General features: G+C 56.2%; 1 protein-coding gene across 13 annotated transcripts in view; it reads left to right on the top strand.

Moving 5' to 3' along the window:
* CBFA2T3 (CBFA2/RUNX1 partner transcriptional co-repressor 3) overlaps positions 1-20741 on the top strand; it is a 111231-nt gene extending 90490 nt beyond the window's left edge. For 9 of the 13 annotated variants that reach the window (XM_077831545.1, XM_077831549.1, XM_077831543.1 and 6 more), the window contains 7 exons: positions 4947-5128; positions 6594-6829; positions 8852-8937; positions 9723-9918; positions 10306-10374; positions 11960-12189; positions 12668-20741. In XM_077831545.1, coding sequence (XP_077687671.1) covers positions 4947-5128; positions 6594-6829; positions 8852-8937; positions 9723-9918; positions 10306-10374; positions 11960-12189; positions 12668-13000 — 1332 coding nt within the window. In that variant the 3' untranslated portion in view covers positions 13001-20741. Of the gene's footprint in view, positions 1-4946; positions 5129-6593; positions 6830-8851; positions 8938-9722; positions 9919-10305; positions 10375-11959; positions 12190-12619 lie in introns of all 13 variants that reach the window. The other 4 variants (XM_077831553.1, XM_077831548.1, XM_077831547.1 and 1 more) reach the window with 3 other exon arrangements.
* Positions 20742-21911: the final 1170 nt, after the last annotated feature.

Here is a 21911-nt window from a genome sequence, read left to right as displayed (position 1 = left end):
TTCAGATCCCAGCTCTCCATTCCAGTCCTGGATATTTGCCCCAGGCGGGTGGTGCCCAGGGGAATGGAAGCAGCGGGGAACGCTGGCTGACACAGTCACACGTGCCCGCTCCTTGCAGGCCCCGCAGCTTCGTGGGCAGCACCCAGCTGCTGGCACGGAGGTTAGTGCCAGGGGTCCACCCCTCTGGAATATGTCGCCACTGGGGCGTGACTCCCTCCTCTTCAAGCCCGTGACACTGGGTTGGCACGGCTCCCGCTGGGGGCACCTGGCTTCCGCTGTGCTGAGGCTGGGTTTGCTGGTGAATGTGGGCAGCCTCTGGGAGCGGGTGCCCGGCTGGGTTCTGGGTGTGAACGTGACGCTCTCGTTGTCAGTCAAGGCACCGGCTCGGCGTGGAGGTGCCGTCCTGGCTGTGACGGGAGGGGGTGCGGGACCCAGGGCGTTGTACACTCAGGTTGGCCAAGGGGGCAGAACTCTGGGTCTATATGAAATCTTTGCCCAGCGAGAAGCTGTGGCCCCAGTTTCGTGGTCTCAGCAGCTGGCTCAGCCTCCCCTGGGCGGGTGCCTGGCATTGCCAGTTCTCGAGGGGAACACAAAAGAGGATCAAACCATCCCCCCAGTGAACCCGCACTGCCTGCTCAGTGATGCCCCGGCCTGTGCCTCCCGCTAGCTCTGCGTGGGCTGCGCACAGTCTCTGGCCATGCCATGGATGTGATGGGTGTTTTCCAGACCTGGAGCTCCCACCTCCTATGGGAGCTAGCAGGGAACCGTCCTGGCTGCGCGTCTGCTCTTCCATGACACAAGGGAGAAAGAGACAGAGCAGGATCAGCCAGTGGCCCAAAGGGGACAAGGACAGGGGCCTGGCTCCACGTATCCTCCCATTCTCAGATTGCCGGGCCTTGACTCCCAGGACGCAGTTTCGTGTAAATCTTGGCCCCCGACATTAACCCTAGGGAACGCTTAAAGCCCTCCTGCTTTGCGTTAACGCCCTGCCCATTGGGGCCATATCGGGGGCCCCCCTCACTTAGCCTACCCTAGCCCCATAGACAATCATACAGCAGCTCCTTGGACCAGTCGGTGGTCTGGTGAGAGCCAGCAATGTCCCCAGGTGAGGAAGGAGGCCCTGGACCAGAGCAGAAGCTGTGAGGGGAGCTCTCGTAGCTTTAAATCAACTGTTGCCTGACCCCTCTCTCTCTCCCGGGCTCTCGCTCCCCAGTCTCAGCAGGTCCCGGTTTGGGAAATGTGGGGGTGGGGGGAAGGGGGTAACCTGTGCTGCCCTCTCTGCAGCCCCCAGGATGTACCACAGCTCATCAGTACAGGTGCACTCGCGGTCTCCCCACATACAGGCTTGCAGGGCTGTGCACAGCAAAGAGCGGGGCTAGGCCCAGCTGGTCACCATTTGCAACTCATTCAAAATCTCCCTTTTTTATTTGTCTTTTAATTCCGCCCTGAGCCTGCTCTGTCACCCTGCTCTGGAGGGATTCTCAGCGCCCAGGCATGTCTGTCAAACCAAATATTTCCAGCAGATGTTCCGAGGCTGGCTTCAGCTGCCCTTGTTTATCAGAGGAATCAAGGAGGGGGGGAAGCCCCCCCCTTTGCATCTTTATTATCTCCCCCGCCCCGGCCCCAAGGGTTCTATCCCGATGGCTCTGAACTAGCCGCAGGAATCTGGCCAGAGCAGCCTCCAGCGCTCTCGGAGCCTGTGTATTCCACTCCCATGAAACGGCAAAGGGTTTAAACATTTAAGAGTGCTCTGGGGCGATTCGGCACCGGCCCCACACCCAGCCGCGTCGGGCAGGGTGGCCTCGCCTGCCCCCGCCCCCTGTCCGGAGGGGAAGTCAGAATAAAACCAGAGCTCCTTCTGCCTGAGGATCTCAAAGCTCTTTAGAGACATAGGTTGAGATTTTCAAAGCAATCTAGGGGGGTTAGACACCCAGGTTTCATTGACATGAATGAAAGCTACATGGCCAGTCACCTGGACTGGTTTGAAAATGTCAAGCATGAAGGACCCGATCCTGTTGCTCTTTGTTCTATGGCTGCAGCAGTGGGCTCCATCAATCCAAGCCCCACAATGCCCCCTGGAGATAGGTGCCATTCTCCCCGCTATGTGAATGGGGAAACCGAGGCACAGAGAGTCAAAGAAGGGCCTGACATGCAGAAGTACTGGACTCTCGCAAGTCGGACTGATACCAGTGGGAACTGTGGGTGCACGACATCTCTGAAAATCAGGCTTTGAGTTCTGGGCTCTGACACTGACACCTGTGGCCCTGGGCAGGTCACTTAAGTGCTCTGTGCCTCAGTTTCCCCACTGGTGAAAGGGGGGTAATAATATGCCGTCCGTCCTAGGAGCCATGTGACCCTCCCTATGCCCCTTTCCGTTCCGTGCCTGGGCCCGGAACAGCAGCCCCTCAGACAGCTGAGGTCAGTGCGGCCTATGGGAGGAGAGGGGGTCGGGGCCATTGCTGCGTGACCTGGCTCTCGGGGCTGAGCTCCAAGTGGACCTAGTCTCTCCGCTGCCTGCAGTGCCGTGGGTTGGGCAGTCGTACCCACTTGCCTAACCCCTGAGCAAGTCGGGCACAGGGGGTCGCATGGCCCTGCCAGCTGGGGAATCTGTGTCTTGGGCACTGGGCAGGACCTGCGGTTTCTGATGCTCCTTCCTCTGCTGCCCGAAGCTAGAGGAGACCAAGCGCCTCAGCATGGAGGGTAAGGGTGCTTCTCCTTGCCCCCCTCCGGGAGATGCTGCCCTCTCCTCCAAGCTACATGCCTGTCAGAGAGGGCCAGTGCTCCCTGCCAGGAAGGCTTGGCTCCAGATCCTTGGGCAGAGGCCGATGTGCCGGTGCCCTGGAGAAGCTTGGCTTCCTTGGCACCTCTGTGCCTGGTGCTCCCAGACCTCAGGCCCTTGGACGCTCTGAAAATCTGGCTCCTTTCTGCCGTTCCCACGTGACGCTCAGCGGCTCTCTGGCCAGAGGAGCCATGTGACAACACTCCCTGTGCTGTCTGATCCCCGGGCACCCTGCTCCCAGCTGTTTCCACCTAGGACGCCAGCTGCTTCTCATTACGTTAACTGCAACCAGCCAGCCCCAGTGTGTTTCCCAGACTCCGGTTTTTTATAAATTATTTCTTTAACTGGGGAGAGGGTGTCTTGTGGGGTGGGGGGGGAGAAGGGGGCGTGCTGCCCTCGAATCCGCAGGAGCACATCTCCTCAGCTCACACTCTAACATGTTCAACAGATGGCGACTTGGCCGAGGCTCAGCTGTCTAAATAGAAAACCGGGGCTGGCAGCAAAAGTGCTTGGATAAAAATGAATTTCTGCTGCTTAATCGTTTCTGCTTTGGATGCTCTTCTGGGGGGGAAGCTCCATGAGAAGCTCAGCGGGTGGGGGAGTTTCTTTACTAACCCTTCCTACCTTGCCAACGCCCGCGCTGGACCGGCGAGCCACGCCTGGTGTCCGACCTGCCGGTCCCACCCCGGCCCTGGCGCCACCCAGAGACAGGTGGGGCTCTCCCGGTCTGCTCTGCGGGGGGCTCTAGTCTGGGCGGCAGCAGGGCTGGGAACACCCCCCAAAGCTCTGGCTAGTGGAACGTAAACGTGGCACGACGAATGGCCATGCTATTGGGGGAGCGGCTGCATCCTGCATAACCCACATTTGCTGGTACGCAGGAGGAGCCCTGGGCTTTTGTAATCTGTGTTTGTCTTATCCCCGGGGGCTGTCTGGTGCCCATCACCGTGACATCTGTGGGGCAGATCCAACACCCATTGAAATCCAACAGGGGCCTTTCCATCCCCTCCGCTGAGGTTGGATCTGGCCCCAAGTGCTTTCTCGTGGCTTAGAATCCTTCTCCAGGTCAGGGGATGGGTGAAGCCTATTCCCTAGCCCGGCTGTGTATGGGCCTGATTCTGTCACCCTTCGTTCCAATTAGCAGCACCTTACTCGGTAACAGTGCAATCAGTGGAGCTGCTTACTGAGTAAGGTGCTACTCAGGGTGAGTAAGGCTAGCAGACCTGGCCCCAAAATGCTTAACAGAGGAGCTCAAACCGCAGCCACCCGCAGGAGCCCATGGGGTGGGAGCAAACTGCAGCAGTGCCTGCTGGTTACGGAAACTCTTGGGACTTCCAAAGTCCGAGCAGCTCCCACCTGACTGATGAGTAAGGAGGAGCTGAAGGCACGGAGACCTTAGCCCGGGTGCTTTGGTTGAATCCATACAGCGGGGATTCAGGCCATGTGCCAGCAAATGTCTGCTGCTGTTACCAGGGGAGGTTTTCCCAAACATAGCAATTCCCATTCTAGATCAGTCCAATTATCCACCTACTCCAATGTCCTGTACCTGGCAGTGGCCACATGCTTCCGAGGAAGGTGCCACAAACCCTGCAGCTGGTAGTTATGGGGTAACCCCCACGTCTCCTGGCCAGAAGTGTAGGAGAGTCCTTGGGTCGAGTTCTAACATGGCCAAGGCTCACCGGTACGAGAGAGGGAACCTCATTATGCTGGCTCAAGGGAAGGGTGCGCTACACCCCTATGTTCCCCAGCGCAACTGCTTTCCCCAGCAATGCTGGGGGGATTGTGAAGCGCTGCGGCACAGAGACCGGAGACCTGGGCACTGACCCACACGGGCGGTTTGGCCAAGGGCACTGAATTCCTGGCCGTGTGTTCAGACAGGGCAGATGGTATCCTTGCCAGCAGCGGCTAAGGAAGATCCAGCATTTCACGCTTCCTCCCACCCTGTCAGGCCAGCATCCTCTGCTGTTTATCTTGGCCCGTCCAGGTCTGCAAGGGATGCAGAGTAAGGAGCCCCCAGCAGGTTAATTCCCATGGGCGAGCCCTGCAAGGCAATGGAGCCCAGCCTCCATGGGACAGCTTGTCTGTGCAAAAGTGGGTGGCGGGGGGAGTGCTGGGGCTTCGCCCCTTTGGGGCTGGCAGGGGCTTTACTCTGTCTCTGCCCCATTTGCAGGCCAACCTGCCCTTGCTGCAGCGCGAGCTGCTCCACTGCGCCCGCATGGCCAAGCAGACCCCAGCCCAGTACCTGGCCCAGCACGAACAGCTGCTGCTTGATGCCAACGCTTCTTCCCCCATCGACTCCTCTGAGCTGCTCCTGGAGGTCACCGAGACTGGCAAGAGGAGGACACCAGACAGGTAGGACCCAGAGGCTCTCGCTTGCTTTCCAGGAGTCCCACCCCAGCTCCTGGGGCTAGTGTCATGCTGTGAGCACGGGGCCCACAGCGAGTGGGAGCGACCCAGCAAGGAGGAGAGGATAAAGCCATTCCCAGATCCCCACCCCCGAAGGCACCATGTTAGGTGCAGGCAGGGCAGTCTCCTGGGTACTCTCTGCCAGCATTTCCCCTGCTGAAGCTCAAGGGCCCAGGGATACAGGTTGGTGAGACCCTGCTCCAGGGAGCCTGGCAGGCACATTGAGCCACTTGCAGCTAGACTCCAGGCACTGATCGCTGTGAATGGGGAATGTCACGTGGCAAGGAGCATTTCCCCTGCCGTGTGCAGCCCTCGGGGCACTTGGGATCTGGGGGTACGTCAGGGTTGAGCCCCCTGCACTAGAGGGCAGGTTCACTCCAATAGCAGGCAGCTGGAGTTCTCACCATCCACCTCCTTGGTGCTTCCCAGAAACGTGGGCAGCTTGCATCTCCACCCAGGCCCTGGGAGAGCTCTCTGGGCAGGAATCAGCACCTCCAGCCGTCCTGGCCACACACCTCTTTGTGAGCAGTGCCACCCACTTTGCAGGCTAAGCTGGTCCCTAACAGTGTGTCTGTGCTGCATTGTTAACCTGGGTCTATGGAACCTGGGCCTGGGGGGTCCCTGGGTTTCTAAGCCAGGGCTTGAGCGTCCGCACTGCATGGAAAACTGGGGCTTAAAGGTGCTGGACCCACGTCTCGCAGCCGTGTTAGCACATCTACACTGCGCTGCACAGCCCTTCTGACTCGGATCCGCGGCTTGAGCTGTGTCCACACGGCACAGCGATGGGGCTTGGCCCCGAGTCATAACGGGACTAGGGATGTGACCCTCCCCGCAGCAGGGTCTGAGGCCCCCGGTCCTGAGTGCTTGTGACCTGAGTCAGACTGATTGGTGTGTGGACAGAAGAAGGACTTGGGCTCAAACCTGAGTCAGAGCCTGGGTTAGTGTGCGTTCTACCTCCCTGGCCATGTGCCCTGTCACCCAGCAGACTGCCTCTGCAGGGGGCCAGTGCATGAGCAAGCAGGAGCCAGAGATGAATCTGGCCTACAGCTGTCTAATTCAGACTGTGAGTTCAGCACTCCCCCGACTCGGAAGAATCACTCGCTGCACCCAGGACTCAATGACACGGGCTCCAGGTTGGACTAATACGTTGGCAGCTTGTTGCATTTCTAGAGTCACTTGCCCTCAGGTTCTGTAAATCAGGATCACCCCCGCCCCCATTTGACAGAGTGGGAAACTGAGGCACAGAAGGGCAGTGACTTGTCCAAGGCCCCTGAGGGAGTCAGTGTCAGAGTTGGGCTCAGTGGCCAGAGCACTGGGCTGGGGCTCAAAAGACTTTACAAAGGAGGTGAGGGTAAGGAAGCCCTTTCCCAGTGTTGTAACCAGGTCATCCTTTTTCTCCTCCGCGGAGCAGGACCAAAGAGAACGGCTTGGACCGAGACCCTCTGCACTCCGAACACCTCAGCAAACGGCCGTGCACCATGAGCCCCGCTCAGCGCTACAGCCCCAGCAACGGGCTGCCCCACCCCACCCCGCCCCCACCCCCGCCACAGCACTACCGTCTGGAGGACATGGCCATGGCACACCACTACCGGGACACCTACCGGCACCCTGACCCCAGGGAGCTCCGGGAGCGCCACCGGCAAGTGGGTGAGTGGGAAGCGGCGTGGGCTGGGGGCCCCCACTGCTGTGGGGAGCATTCGGGGGCATTGAGCTCCCTGAGAGATTTCCTATCACGGGCAGAGATGTCCCGGAGAGCATCCTTTCCCCTCCACTGCTGAAGGGCCAGACTGCTCTGTGCAGGGGGTGCTCTGCAGGCAGGTGAGGCTGTGCCGGGGGGACGGACACTACAGACTGCATGCCCAAGGGGAGGTGCCTGGGAATTCACCAGGGGGCAGGCTGCCTCCCTGGAGCGTGTGCAGTCCGGCAGGGACTGGCCACCACAAAGCACTGGGCCAAGGGAGGGAGCCTCCATGGCTCTGGGTGGCGTGAGAGCATAACGAAGGGACGGACAAGGTGAGCCGGGGGGAGGCTGGCAGTCTGGGGGCAGGGCAGAGACAGAGGGCCCAACCCAGTGCAGGCAGTGGACTTGCACTGGGTGATGGATTCAGCCCCCGCTCTGCGGAGAGAAGCGAGCTCTGTTGGGTTGGGTGCTGTCAGGACACCGTGGAGAGGAGTCCAGGGGCCCAGGGACTCTGGGGCATTGCGGTACTTGCCCCTGGGTAATTAGAGAAAGCAGAGCAGAGGATGGCTCTCCTGGAGGAAGGTCAGCACTCCGGATCCTGAGCATGCTACTCAGAAATCGCTGGGATCACAGCGGTACCGAGCCAAGGTGGGGAGGCATCTTTCAGGAGGAGCAGCTGAGTGCGTATCTACACAGCATTGTAAACCCAGGTCTGGGGGACTCAGGCTTGAGGGCCTGCATTTGAGCATCCACACTGCTTTGTACCCGAGGTTTCCATACTGCACGGCACAGCTCTTCTGACTCGGGTCTCTGGCTTGCCCTGCAGCCACACTGCACAGTGCCCGGGCTTCGACCCCAGTCACAGTGGGACTCGCGCTCTGACCTAGCAGGGTCCTAGGACCCAGGTCCTGAGTGCTTGTGACCTGAGCCAGACTGATAGGTGTGTGGACAGAAACGGAGCCTGGTCAGAGTCCGGGTTAGTGGGCAGCCTGAGTTATACAAATCACTCGGCAACTTCTGATGCGAGAAGCATTTCAGTCCCTGACTCCCTGGGAGAATCCGTCTGACGTTCTGGGGCTGTCGGGGGTCCTAGGCAGGCTGCAGTGATGCTCAGGCAGGCTGAGTTCTCGGTGGTCCTGCACAATGCCCCCTTCCCGCCTCTGAGAAGATAGTTGTTGGAAAGGTGACCGGGGGAGCGGGGTGGGCACCTGTTATGGCAGGGTCTCCTGCCGGGAAGGGCCTGGTGAAGAGGGTCGTACATGAGTGATTGGCAAGAGATTGGCAGCAGTGCAGATGTGTAGGTGCTAACCCGTGGCTGCGGGGAGGGTGACCCGTTCCTGGCACACGGGCAGCTCTGGCGGCAGCCCACAGCCCAATTCCCCTACTAGCAAAGGGCAGGCAAAGCTTTTCCCTGTAAGCTAGCCCCAAGGACTGTTCCCCCTCTCCCGGCTGTTCAGCCAGTGCTCTGTGTTACAGAGCAGGCCCCAGTGGGGGCTGTATGGACGGCATAGAGACTGCACTGATTTTGGCATTCAAACGTCTCTCTCTCTCTCTCTCTTTTTCCCTGACGGCCTCTCCTGACTTGGGGCGTGACTGCACTGCCGTCCCGTGTCGAGCTCCCAGAGCCCCGACTTTGAGTGGGTGCAGGCCAAGGCAGAGCAGCGTGCTCCAGCACCGGGCCCTGCGCGGCACCTCCCGGCACGCTGCGTAGGCCAGGTGCACCCCAGCACCTGGGCCAACGCCCGGCCCGCCAGCACTGCTCTCAGGCCACGGGAAGGAAGCTCACTGGGCCAGGGACCATCTCTTTGCTCTGCACAGTACCCAGCACAAGGGGCCCTAATCCCAGAGCATGGCCCCGAGGTGCTGTCCTAAAACAGATAACAAAACATAGCCGTAACTGGAGCCCCTGGGGTGCCCGGAGCCCCTGGGGTGCCCAGAGCTCTGGACCAGGGTGACTGGCTCTCACTGACCCGCGTGTTCTCTTCCAGCCGTGCACGGCTCCCGTCAGGAGGAAGTGATCGACCACAGACTAACAGACAGGGAGTGGGCTGAGGAGTGGAAACACCTCAACAACGTACGTACCAACCCCTCTTGCCGCTGTCTGCGACCAGGGCAGCCCTGCCAGGCGCTGGGGTGGCTGTGGCATTTGTGGTCACTGCAGGGCGGGGTGGGGAGAGGAGGGCATGGATTAGTTGCTCTCGAGAACATGAGCTCTGGCCCCTCCACAGAGGGGCTCCTCAGTTAACTTATCCGGACTTCTCTGTTTCATGTCCCATGCTGCTCACCATCTTCTCTGACTTTCGATGTAGGGCCTGCTCCTGTAGCCTGGCTCCGGGGAAATCCCTCCTGAAACGGATGGCTTTTCCTGAGCCAGGACTGCAGGGTTCTCCCTGCGGAAACTGAACCCTGTCCCCAAGCTGGGGGACCCCGCCCCTCCTTGGAGCCGTGGGGTCTCTGTCTGCTAGAATTTGAGTCAGGACCCCGTTTTGTGTGCCCTGGCTTACGGTTCCCCATTCTGAGCCCTGTCCGGCTGCCCTGGCCTAGGGGAAACTCCGGGGTGTGGGGATGGGATGTGAACCAGCCATTGCAAAGCTGGTGCCTTCTCAGGGTGTAGCTGGGTGTAACTCCATTGATACGGGCCTTGTCTAGACGCACTCCCCCCAGGACAAATCGGGGCGGACTCAAACCTGCTGTAGACACACTCCCCCGGTGCAAACTGGGGCTTGCATCACATACCAGGGTGAGAAGCACCAGGGCAAGCCCATCTTACCCTGAGACACCCCATGGACATGCAGCTGCCCCCCAGCACGTACCCTGTGCCCGGGCCTTATCTGCGCTCTCCCTCCTGCTCTCTGGCAGCTGCTGAACTGCATCATGGACATGGTGGAGAAGACGCGGCGCTCCCTCACCGTGCTGCGCCGCTGCCAGGAGGCCGACCGCGAGGAGCTCAACCACTGGATCCGCCGCTACAGCGATGCGGAAGACATGAAGAAAGGCACCAACCCCCCACCCCGCCCCCACAACAGCTCCTCCAACTCCGAGGCCCCCCCGTTAGGTACTGACGAGCCCCGCGGAGCGGCTTTCCCGGCAAAGAGCTAATGGCGCCCCGGGCCTGATTCTCCCCTGCCCTGCGCTTGTGTCAGCATTTACACCGATGCCAACTCGGCTCCGGTGTGAGTGGGTTGCACCTGACACGCCCTTGGCCCAGGTACCACGGCGCCGGGTGCCCGGCAGGGGAGAGCCCGGCCCAGGGCGCCAGCAGCTCCTACAGCCGCGCCGTGTGTATCTTGGAGGCAAGAGCAGGCAGGGATGGTTTCCACTGGGTCGCTATCTCGGCGCTGTCGGTCTCCGCACGGACCGCGCTGTAGCGCAGCTCTCCGGGGCTTTGCTGCTTTGCACGCTTCATTTCTTCCATCCTGTTCCTCTCCCCCCTTGTTTTCAGACACTCACCGGGAGTTTGTGCCCAGGCCCCTCTCTGGTTACATGCCCGAGGAAATCTGGAGGAAAGCTGGTGAGTGTGCCGCCGCGGGGTCCCCTCTCCGCAGCCCAGCAAGGCACCGGCCGGCGTGAGGCGGTGCCGGGGGGCCTGGCTGAGCCTGAGGACTCTGCTGTCGCTGGGCCAAACGCACCCCTGGGTCTACTGCCTGGACCTCGGCAGAGTTCCCCTGCTGTGTTTCGGGGGCTGAGATCGGGGGGAAGGAGCCCTGCTCATTAGGATACCCTGGGGACTAGCAAGCATTACACGTAAACGTCATCCCTATGCCTCCTTCCTTTCCCCCGAACCAGCGGCTGGGGAGCTAAGTGACCCTGGGGCCTGATCCAAAGCCCATTGGAGTCAATGGGAGTCTTTCCACTGGCTCCCCCGGGCCTTGGATGAGTCCCATAGGGACTTTCACACTCAGACCGAACTCCTCAGGAGCTTACGGATGGGACCGCGCCCACTGTAGGCCAGTTTTCTCGCCCCGTCTCTCTGGGGCACCTTTACGTGTAGAGCACTCCAGGGGCTGAAAGGCAGGGACGAGGGGTAACAAGCTCCCATAGTTTCTGATGGTGCTGGACCCAGAGGCCACTCCTCCCCCTGGTTCCCTGAAGTTTAGTTTGTCCCTTTGGATCACCCCTCACTGGGAGAGCAGGAGGGGATCTGAACGCCATGGAGGGGTTCTCTGCCAAAACCGAGCCTGGATGCTTAGGATTTCCTGCCGTGGAATCCACACCCAGCTCATGTCCCTCTGCTGGAGCCAGGGACCCAAACTGCTCTCTTTGGGCAGCCCAGGCTTTCAGAAAAGCTTGTGCTTGGCTGTTGGGCACGATGGGACATGGTTCAGTGGGCCGTCGGTTCCATCCTCCCGGCTCCGCCTGGCACCAGCGCTGGGCGAATCTGTAAAAGACAGGACGTGGAGAACATGGTCAAGGCTTTCTCCCCTTGTTCCCTCCGTGTTTTAAGACACCCCTGCCCTCCCAGAAGCTTCATTCTGAAACCCTCACTGTGCGTGCTTTTCCTCCATAGGGTGCACTGTGCTTGACAGATGGTTGTGTGGATAACAAGACCCTCCACAGTTAGAAGGGGTGCATCAGGGTAGAAACCAACCCCTAGCTACCAGGGTCAGGAGGAAACTTCCCCCTATGGGCTGCTTCTGCCACAGCTGTCCACGCTGGTGGGGTTCTTGCACCTTCCTCCGAAGCATCTGGTGCTACCCACTGCTAGAGACAGGATGCTGGGCTGGCTGGGCCATGGGTCTGAGCCAGTCTGGCACTTCCCCGGTTCCTCAACCTGAGAGCTAGGCACACATTTGCATGAGCATTTATGCATTCAAACAGTGTGTGTGCATGGGTGTGTTCATATGTCTGTGCACATGTGTGCACATGCGTGTGTGCGTGTTCATGTGTGTATGCACACGTGCAAAGAGCCGGTCTGTGCTGCCAGCTGTGGCAGGGAGAGCACGGGCGTGTTACAGAAAGTCAGGCCACCCAATCTTGACAGCAAAACCCTAGGGAGCAGCTGCCCCGACTTGCCCTCTGGTCTCCTGCTGCGTGGCTTGCCCCTGCGGGCCGTCGGCTCGGTGGCTGCACTACATGATCTGTGCTCTTCCTTTCAGAAGAAGCTGTGAACGAGGTGAAGCGCCAGGCCATGTCCGAGCTCCAGAAGGCAGTGTCGGATGCGGAGCGCAAAGCCCATGAGCTGATCACTACCGAGCGAGCCAAGATGGAGAGGGCCCTGGCGGAGGCCAAGCGCCAGGCTTCCGAGGACGCGCTGACTGTGATCAATCAGCAGGAGGACTCGAGTGAGGTAGAGGCGAGCTCGCCCCGCTGCGCCGTGCTCGCTAGGGTAGTAAGAGTTTAACCCTTTGCCTGTTGACACCGCGTGCGCCCCCAGCGTGCGAGCCGGGGCTGGAAGCTTGCTGTGAGGGGGCCGCCCCGTGACAACCCCTGAGTTCAAGCATTTCGAGCTCAGGAGCCTGGTTTTAAACCAGATCAGCAGGCAATTCACCCTGCACTGTGGGGGCTTCCCAGCTCCCAGGCCGTGCTCGGCCCATCCTTCCCCCAGGTACTGAGGGTTTAGAAAGATCCAATGCTGTGAAATCTAACTAGCGCGACCAGCCCAGAGTCTGCCTGAAAGTGGCCAGGGAAATGGTACTCTTTGGGGGCCTGAACCTAAGACCTAAGACCGAGGTCTCTTGTGTTCAGTGGGTGCTCGGGATCCTTTGGACGGTTCCATCCCACAGGGGGTGTCTAGCGGGGCTGGGTCTCTCTTCCAGGCTGCACCGCCCCGACGCTGATGTCTCTGCTTTCGCCCTCTCGTACAGAGCTGCTGGAACTGTGGGCGCAAGGCCAGCGAGACCTGCAGCGGGTGCAACACGGCCCGCTACTGCGGCTCCTTCTGCCAGCACAAGGATTGGGAGAAGCACCACCACGTCTGTGGGCAGACTCTGCAGGGCCTCCAGACCTCTGCCGGCGCAGCCCCTTCCTCCGGGGTGGGCTTAGGGGTGGGCTCAGCTCAACCGGACGTGGGGGCCGTCAGCACCTCCATCACCAGCGTGGCCACCATGGCCGCCAGCCCCAGCGAAACCGGCTCGGCTGCTGCGTCGCGCTCCGGCACGCCGGCCACCCCAGCTCCTCTGGAAACGGCGTCACGCTAACCGACCCCCCGGCCGGCCAACAGAGGGGAAAGAAACAGAGAAACCTACAGAACGTCACTGCTGCTACTGCTTCTCTCCAAAAGAAAAACTAACTGCATTCAATGCAACTTCCTCAGCTACCTGACTCTTCTGTGACCTCCAAATGACCTCTCGATCTCTCACATGTAATCCTCACGGATCCTCAAACTGGGCTTTAAGTGGAGTTAAGGCAAATACCAATCTTCTCTGTTCTCGCTTCGGTTTTCTATGATTTGGGGAGTTATGATCGTCGTCGTCGGTTTGTTTGTTTTCTTCTTTTCGGACGAGGAATTTGTCCGCAAACTCTACGCACCTTGACTTGGGGAAAGGAAACCCACCAGTCTCTATCCCCCTGGAGATGTGCTCGTGTGTGTGAAATCTCCCTCCCAGTGCGGCCGGGGGACGGCATGATGAAGGATTTCGATTTTAGAAGGCAAGAAACTTCTTCTCTTCTTTTTCGTTTTTCTTTTTTTTTTTGTAAAAAAAATAAAATAAAATAAAAAATAAAAACGTCAAACTCTTTGGCTTTAAGTAAAAAAAAAAATCCAAAAAACAAACAAAACAAAGTAAAACCAAGTAAAGGAAGCTTACCTGTAAACTACCTTGCTAGCTAGCCAAGAACATACCAGACTCACCTCTGCTCCAAAGGAAATCCAAAAACAAACAAACAAAAAAATCCAAACTTTTTTTCCACTGCCAAAGTTTTTTTGGTTCTGTTGTTGGTTATTTTTACTTTTTCGGTTGATGGTTTTGGTTTGTTTTTTGTGAAACAAGGAGCAGCACTTATCCCTTTCAACCAAACCACGACGACTGGCCAAAGGCAAGCCGGCGCTCTTGGACTCCTTGCGTTCTTTGGTGGGGTGGAGTGGGTTCTTGTGCTGGACTCTCAGCATCCACGCATACCTTGAAGGAGGAAGGACGCGCATCTGTGGATTTAAGGAATTTTATTAAAATAAAGCAAAAAAAAAAAGATACACAACTTTTGTGCGTGTGTGTGTGTGTGTGTGATGGGGAGTCAACGTTGTGTGCTCCCTCCCTCTGTGGATTATAAACGTGTTTCATTTGCCTAGGAGAGCGTGCTAATGAACAAGAACCTTCAGATCCTGGTCCTGTTCCAGAGAGAGCATCATTTCAAACAGAACTGTGACAATCTGTCGTTGATTCTCCACTGCTCGTCAGAGTGTGAGCAGAAAGCAATTGCACCAGTACCTTCTGCTTCTTGTACTCCTCCACTACCTCTCTCTGCTCTCCATAACCCCACCTCTCTAGCTCCAGTATCTTGTGACTGCCTTTCAACCTTTCGCAGGAAAAAAAAAGACACCTTTTGTTTTCCCCTTCTAAAGACTCTTTCGATTGCCTGTAGATAGACCCCCTTGCTTTTGTGTCTACTTGTTCTCCAGATGTTTTCTCCAGTCCTGTGATGAACATTGTCATTGGGTCATTTTATTTCGTTTTCTCTTTTTCTTTTCCCACCCCGCACCCCCTCATATGATTTTGCAACAGTTACTAGTAGGAAAGAAAGGAAACAAACAAACACTTGTTCTTAGAGAAGGAAAAAAAGACAATGTAGATTACTTTGCATTTCTTGCATCGTGTATAACGCACAGAGGACGGGAGTGCAATATGGAAAGTGACACGACTGCAGAAAGGGAGAAAGCTAGAGACTGCCCAGCCATGGTCAGGGCAAATATTGTATGTTAATGTGAATGTATATAGTATTGGAAGAGGTCCAAAAATAATAATAATGATAATAATAAAAGAAGAGACATTTGCCAAATAAAAAAATTAAGATAAACCACTGAAGTATGTAAAGTTTAGGAAATAGGTTTTAAAAAAAAAGCAGAATCCACATGCTCATTAGGAGCATTCGTTTTCCAGAGTTGCAAAATCCATCACGTGTGTTTTTAAAAAAGTAGGGATTTCAAATAAAAAGTTCCCAGTCAGTAGTCATTGCAAAGGGAGGTTTGGCTGAGAGCGATTGACTCAGAACCCTAAGGTGGCTATGTTTGGATGTTTTTCTCTCCCTCACGATGCACCCCTGAACCTCTCCCTTGTTTCTACTGTTTTCAGAAGCACTGTGTGATTCTTTAGAACATCGATTCGGGTTTTGGAACAACAAGGAGTCCTTTGTTTAGCACAATGGATACATGCAGGGCTAGGCGGCATTGTTCAGTCCCACTGCGGTTGGGTCTGCTTTGCCCTTTCTTTTCTAGTTGTGAGCCCTGGATCCGTTAGCTGCATCGCATCCAATGTGAGTCCTCCCTGTTCATTTAGCACCCCACTCAAGCTCCCTCCTGGTTGCTCTGAAGTTGTAAAGACCATGTTGTGTCTCTCCTCAGATGTGCGGCGTGTTCCCATGGAGCAGGTTTGGGCTCGTGGCTGTTTCTCTCAGTGGATGTGGCTCTGACGCCGTTTGGTCATGTCGTCTTGGCTCTGGGACGGGTTGTCCTGGAGAAGAGTGTGGAGGGCTGTGTTTGACGTGTACTTTCACTGCCTCTGAGGGATGGCTGTAGACGGTGCCACGTGGTTCTCTGCAGCTGGTGCCGGCTTGTCCTATAATTCTATGATTTCAAAGCAAGACAGACCCAGGCAGGAAGTGGGGATTGAGGAAAGTTGTTAGTGCAACGCTGCAGTCCTTGCACCCTGCTGTCCCCTCCCTCATCTCAGCTCTCTGCCACAATCGGGGTATCAAATCTTAAGAACCAGGCGTGGATCCCATCCTATTGAAGCCAGCCAGAGTTTTGCTATTGGCTTTGAGCAGGATGAAGTCACAGTTCTTACATCCAAAGTTTTCAGGCTTTGAACACCTGCCAGTTCTGAACTCAGCGAACCCGGCAGCATTTCAACCTGTCCAGTAGCCAACAAGTGCCAGAAGCACCCCCATTCTGTAGCCTTCCTCTCACCCACCAGGCCTATACGGTAACGTGTCCTCACATGACAATATGGACACTGTTGGAATGCTGTTGGAAGCAGGGACTGGGGTGGAAGGGCAGTTAAAAATGCACTAGACTTTTTGCTTTAGCTCTCTGTCCTGGCCTGCAATGCAGCTCTTACATCCCTGGGGAATTGTGGAAGACTTTCCTTACCTTCCCCCAACCCCAGGCAAGTGGTCTTTCTAAAGCAGGCCTGAATTCCTGGCTAGTAAGAATCTTCTCCTGGAAAATACCAACCCATGAGCCGCCCAGCCCCAAGAGACAGTTCCTCCAAAGTCCCAATTGCAGCTCTCCAGAGGAAGGTCACACCCTTGGTGAGGGATGGGAGGAGAGACACAGTACAAGGGACAAAGCAGCCTGTAAATATATGTGAGTGTAGAACTTCCTCCCCTGGAACTGATTTGCTGTTTGATGCAGGCCAGTCCCAGCAGCAATACCAGTGAACCGATCTCTCTGCATTACAGAGGGTCTCCCTAGGAAAGACCTGTACTGAGTCTTGAAGCCCAAGATGAAGCTGTGCAGAGATCGGTCCCTCTGCAGGAGCCATGTGCTGCAAAGCAGTCGGTGGCTGCCCTCATTAGCTGGGCTGGAGCTATTGCTGGGGGTTTGTTTACCAACCATTTGATGGTTGCTTGCAGTGAATCCGGCCAAAGACCTTTTAATGGGCCAAACCTGAGAACTCGTAGCTTCTGTTTGTTTCCTTCCGCAGCCTCATTCATCCAGCGTTAGGTTCTGACCCTGGTTTTCTGACATGCAACACTCGCCCTAAGAACAATTGTTGTGTTTATTTATCAAGTGATATATGTATATTGTCTATTTTTCTTATATTTCATGAAAAGAGGTAATATATAAGAGTTTTCAGATGTAATTACCTGCAGGGTTCGTCCTGCCATTCTTAGTGTTTGTTATTTTTCTAAACCTCCTCTTGTGCTTGAATTTTGGCCGCCTCTCTGTCCCATCCGTCTCACATCTGCTCAGCATCTGGACCCTGCCTCTCTACCTCCAACTTGCTTAAAAACCACAGACGGCAATTGTATAGAACGGAAATAACCCCATTGTAAAAGAACTCAGTAAGCTTGCCTTCAAACCAAAAGCTCTGGGAGGGGAGAGGTGATCGTGAGGGGAGCCTCTTGCAGAAGTCCAAACCAGAAAGCTTTAAAATAGAGTATTTCAGTGGCCAAAAAACCAATGGGAGCATGCAGCTTCCCAGGCAGTAACTCTCGTGGGCAAGAGGGTGGCACAAAGAAAACCGCTCGCTGACTCCCCTGGGTAGGGCTCGCGAATGCATGCGGTTCCAGGCTCTTTCATTGTGAGATGCTCTTGCTAAACCTCCTCAGTCAGAGCTTTCTTATGTGTGGGTTTTGCAGGGTCACCTCATCCTCCTGTGTCCTGCTAATCCCTGATTCTCTCCTCTGCCTCCCATTGCCTGGGAATATTATTCCCAGTGGAATATACAACAGCTGGGAGAATTAACAGCAACCTCAGCCACGGCCATGTCAGCAGGTTTTAAATCACTGGGGCAAAGCAGCATGGTTAGATTGTGTAGTGTGTGTGCAGTGGGCCAGATTCTGCTCTCAGGGACTTACCTGCAAGTGCTTTGTCTCCATGGAGTTTGCAGGGATGTCACTACGAGCAGAATTTGGCCCACTCCACGGCATATCCACCCTGCCTCATGGCAGGGATCCTAGTGTTACAGTGCGGCCCAGATTGTGTAGGAAAAGGAACTTAACCTAGGCCAAAAATCCAGGGAATGCTGACACTCCTGGGCCCAGGAGCTGTCTCCATGCATATTACTGGGGGGACGGGTGGAGGGGAAATTGGGATATTTTTCTCTCCTGGATGGTGGCTCTTTGGGCATCTTTTTGTGAAGTCCCTGGAGATGATCAGAAAAGGAAGGGCCAATGTTTCGCCCCTCCCGGAGCCCGTGCCAGGAGATATTTAACTGGGGTGACCCTCCCCCCATGGCAGCTCTGCCTGGGGGCAGCAGCAGGAGTGTGAGGGGTAGGGCGCCTGCCGCTTTCCTTCCAGCAGCCATGGAGCAGTGAGGAGAGAAACGGGATGCGCCCAACCCCAGGCAGGGGTGATGGATGGTTCTGTGGCTAAAGAGGGGGTGGGGTCAGAACAACGCCGGGCAGCTCAGCACAAAGGCATCTGGGATCCGGGACAGCCCAAAAGGTGCCATCTCGGGTGGCACCTTGTGTCCTCCAATCCCATTAACATCATTGGGCATGTGGCTCTCTGCAGGATTGGCTCATCATTTGCAATAAATGTGTGTCTCGGCACGGCATGGCAGTGCATTCGTTCAGGTCACCTTCCTGTTTCCATGGGGCAGAGGGAAGCGGGCGTGTTTTGCAGGTCACTCCTGAGGATGCCAGGTTCTTTTTTGGTGCTGGAGCCCCAGCCCTGCGCTGCACATAGGATCAGAGAGTTTAGAGCATGTGCTGAGGGGCCGAGCAGTTTATTGACACAGGGACGGCAAGATGGGGATTTTGTTTGGCTTTAAGCGTGACTCACTGCGGACCCATTTCCATGGAGGGCTCTTTAACTTGAGCCCATCCCTCAAGTTTCCAAATTGAAATCCAAGCTGAAACCAAAGCATCTCCCACCTGCCCTGCTCCAGCTGGGCAGAGCCGCACCCCAGGGACCTCATGCCAGCGCGGCTCCAGCATGCGAGTGCTGGACGCAGCCATTGGATTGGCTGGCCAGGGGTCATTGGTGATCCTAGACGTTAGAGCTGGAAGAACTCTGTTCAGATCATGCCGGGGTCCGGACAAGACTCTTCCACATGGTGCATTTACTGGGGCTTTGCTTAGTCCTGTTTTAAATAACCAAGTGAGGGGGTTTTGTTCCCTGGTCTGCCACGTCTCACTGCCAGGTTTTCCGGGATAGTCTGTATTCTCCCTTTCTTAATAGCATCCCATTGCTGCTCGTTACACTCTCTTCTCGCAGCCGCCGTGATCTCTCTCTTGGTGCTTTACCCCCATCAAATAGATGTGGAGTAGGACTCGAATCGTATCCCTCCATCCTTCCTCATTGCTCAGCTCTTCTCATCTCTCCTCCTCCATCAACCCTGCCAGCCCCCTACCAATCCCTCTTGCTTGTCTCTGATGTCCCGGCAGCAAGGTCCTTCCCAGGCACAATCTTCCAGGCGGGAGTCAGGCTGCGCTAGCTCCCGCCTCCCGGGACAGGGGAGCGTGGGACGGGCATGGCTGGGTGAACAGCGAAGCAGCAAGTGTGCGTCTCCCTGGGGAGGCAGGTGTTGGGAGCACTTCTCATGGTGCACCTGCGATCTGCACCAACAGTTCTTAAATGCCAATTGGTTGGGTCTAATGGCTTGGATACCCCCCAGCCCACAGCTAGGCTACTTCGAGTCAGTTCCAGCAAAGGGGAGTCAGTCTCCTTGAGACTGCCAGAAACACCCTTCCGGTCGCACGCTTACCAGCAAACACAGGCAGAAATTACATGGGTGCGATCAATTCTGTAGGAGCAAACCAGAGCCAGTGCTGCTGGGGCAGCTGTCTTGCTCCTGGCCATTTCCCCATTTGAACTCACCATACACTCCTTGTACGTGTACACAGCCACACACACACACATTGTACTCCAGTCTTCTCTTCCTCTTTCTTACGATCCTCTTTTTTCTTTATGGACATCCCCACCCAATTTTGTGGCCTTTGTGCTTAGGGTGGGGTGCTTGCCTGAGGTGGGTGGGTATTTCAGCCGGGCTCAGTTTAATTCATGTGTACGCTAGTTACAGAAATGAATGGGAGGAGGAGTTTCCTGGGCTGCAATCCCTGCCACCTGGTAGGAGCGACCCTTCTTCCCATCTCTGTGCTCTGGTGGTTTTATGTAAGGCAAATCTGGGGGAGCCGGAGGGTGTTTTTGTTTCTTGTAACAAGCCCATCTCTTGGCTTGTCAATTGCTTTGGAGAACAGCAGCAGGACACCCCTGCTTGGGGTGTCAAAAAAACAGACGTAAACACAGCCCAGGGAAAATAAATACAGAGCAAACCCAGGTTCTCAGACTTTCTGCTAAGCCTCTTCAGAGCGGCAGATTCTGGGATCCCGTCCAGATCTGGCGTCTGAGCCTCTGAAAGGCGGCTCTGCAGCAGCCATCCAGGAGAATTTGCTCTGATTCCTTACCAAAAACAAACAAACAAAAAACCCACCAGGTGCTCCCAGAATTTCCCCCTTCCTTGCACATTCCCTTGTCCCTGGCCCTGGTGTGACCCAGCCAGCCAACCACCTGTAATTCAGGAGAGCCCAAGCTGCTCAGCCCAGCCTGCGTGTAACTTTGCTGAGCCCCACGAATGGATGTGACCCACCCTCAGTTCTGCTCCTGCTCCCCCATCTCTGAAGTGACTCTGCCGAAAGTCTCGAAAGCCGCTGACACGCCCTGTCAGAAACCAATAACCTGCTCCTGCCAGGCCCGTGTGAGGGGGCTGGGAGGCGATTGACTCGTAAAACTGTGCAATACTTGAATTAAAGGGGGGTGGGGGAGGCATTGCTTGTATAGACTGATGGGCGTGCGTGGAAAAAGAGTTTAAAGAGGGGAAAAAACAGAAATCACGCACACCCCCTTCCCACCCCGTTCCCTGCTGTTTGTGGGTTTCCGTGGCCATTCCAGAGACATGACATGATAGGAGGTTTTTTGGCATGCTGCCCCCTCCCCGCGCGGTTCCCTGCTTTCTCTAAGTGTACTGTATGTTTGACCTGTGAAAGATGTAAACATTATGATTCAGGTTATGTCTGTTCTTAACTCTGTATCCGTGGAATAAAGACAATTTAATATCACCCAGGGGTATCCACTGCTGTGGTTTGTGTTCTGTTCTGCCCCGGCCCTCCTCCCCCAGCGATGTGCCAAACCAGGAGGCCGAGGGGGGGAGCTGGGTTCTATCAGTGTATCTTGGCTGTACCCAGCATGAAGGCCACAATTTTCAAGTGACCAATGGTTCTGGTGCCCAATGTGAGATCCTTTTAAGAGGCCTGGTTTTCAAGCAGCGATGATCCCCCACCCACTGGTAATCAAGACCCTTTAAGATGTTTCAAGATGGGTCCCCAAAATCACTCGTTGCTTTTGAAAACCTTGATTCAGAATGGCTCAGCCACTTCCCCTGTTCATAGCGGTGAGGACTGTATCCTGATCAGTGGGACCGGGGTCAGAGGGCCAACGTTCCCTGGAGGGACTCTCTGGTTTTGAGAGGACACCAGCAGAACAGGGGAAGCAATTCAGCCGCATGGGCAGAGCAGTGCACAGGGTTTAATAAAGTTCCACCCTTTTAACTTAACCGGCATTCAGCTTTGCTCTTTGCAGATGAAACAAGGCTGGGGCAAGGCCCGTGTCACCAGAGCTGGGCTGAGGACGAGCTCTTGTAGGTGTCCAGGGTTGGGTCAGGCAGGGCTCCGGTTATGTGCACTGGAGTCTGGCTCCAGACCCACCAGCTCTGACCTCTCCCAAGTCATCCAGCATTTGAAACAGTGACCCACGCACAAGACTTTGGTTACGCCCAAACCAGGCATAGAGGAGACCCTTTCCAGGCCCAGCAACCAAACCGCGGGGGCAGCTCCTGGCCTCGATGTGTGAACCCCCCACTGAAATCCCAAAGGGGTCTGGATTTGCACCATCCCTGGCTAACAATGGGCATATTGCAATGCAGCCCCTACCCCCGCCAAGCATGCATTCCCACGCTTTGCACATATGGGACAAACTCCCATGTAAGCCCCATCCTCAAACTGTGCCCCCTGGGGCACCTGCTGGTGGGTCCCCAGAGAGCCCAACAGTCAGATGTTGCTGGCACCACCTCTGGATCTCCTTGTTGTCAGCTGCTGCAGCAGATCAAAACATCTGGAAACAAGGAGCAGGGGGCCACTGCTCCAGGCGGGGGAGGAAAGGAAACAAGAGCCACCAGCTGGAGGGCTGGCACCGGCAAACGGAGGAGGAGTGCAGCTGGGGAAGGGGAATGG

The sequence above is a fragment of the Eretmochelys imbricata genome, chromosome 12, assembly GCF_965152235.1.
Source record: "Eretmochelys imbricata isolate rEreImb1 chromosome 12, rEreImb1.hap1, whole genome shotgun sequence".
Classification (NCBI taxonomy): domain Eukaryota; kingdom Metazoa; phylum Chordata; order Testudines; family Cheloniidae; genus Eretmochelys; species Eretmochelys imbricata.
This window is presented reverse-complemented; position numbering and strand designations above follow the sequence as displayed.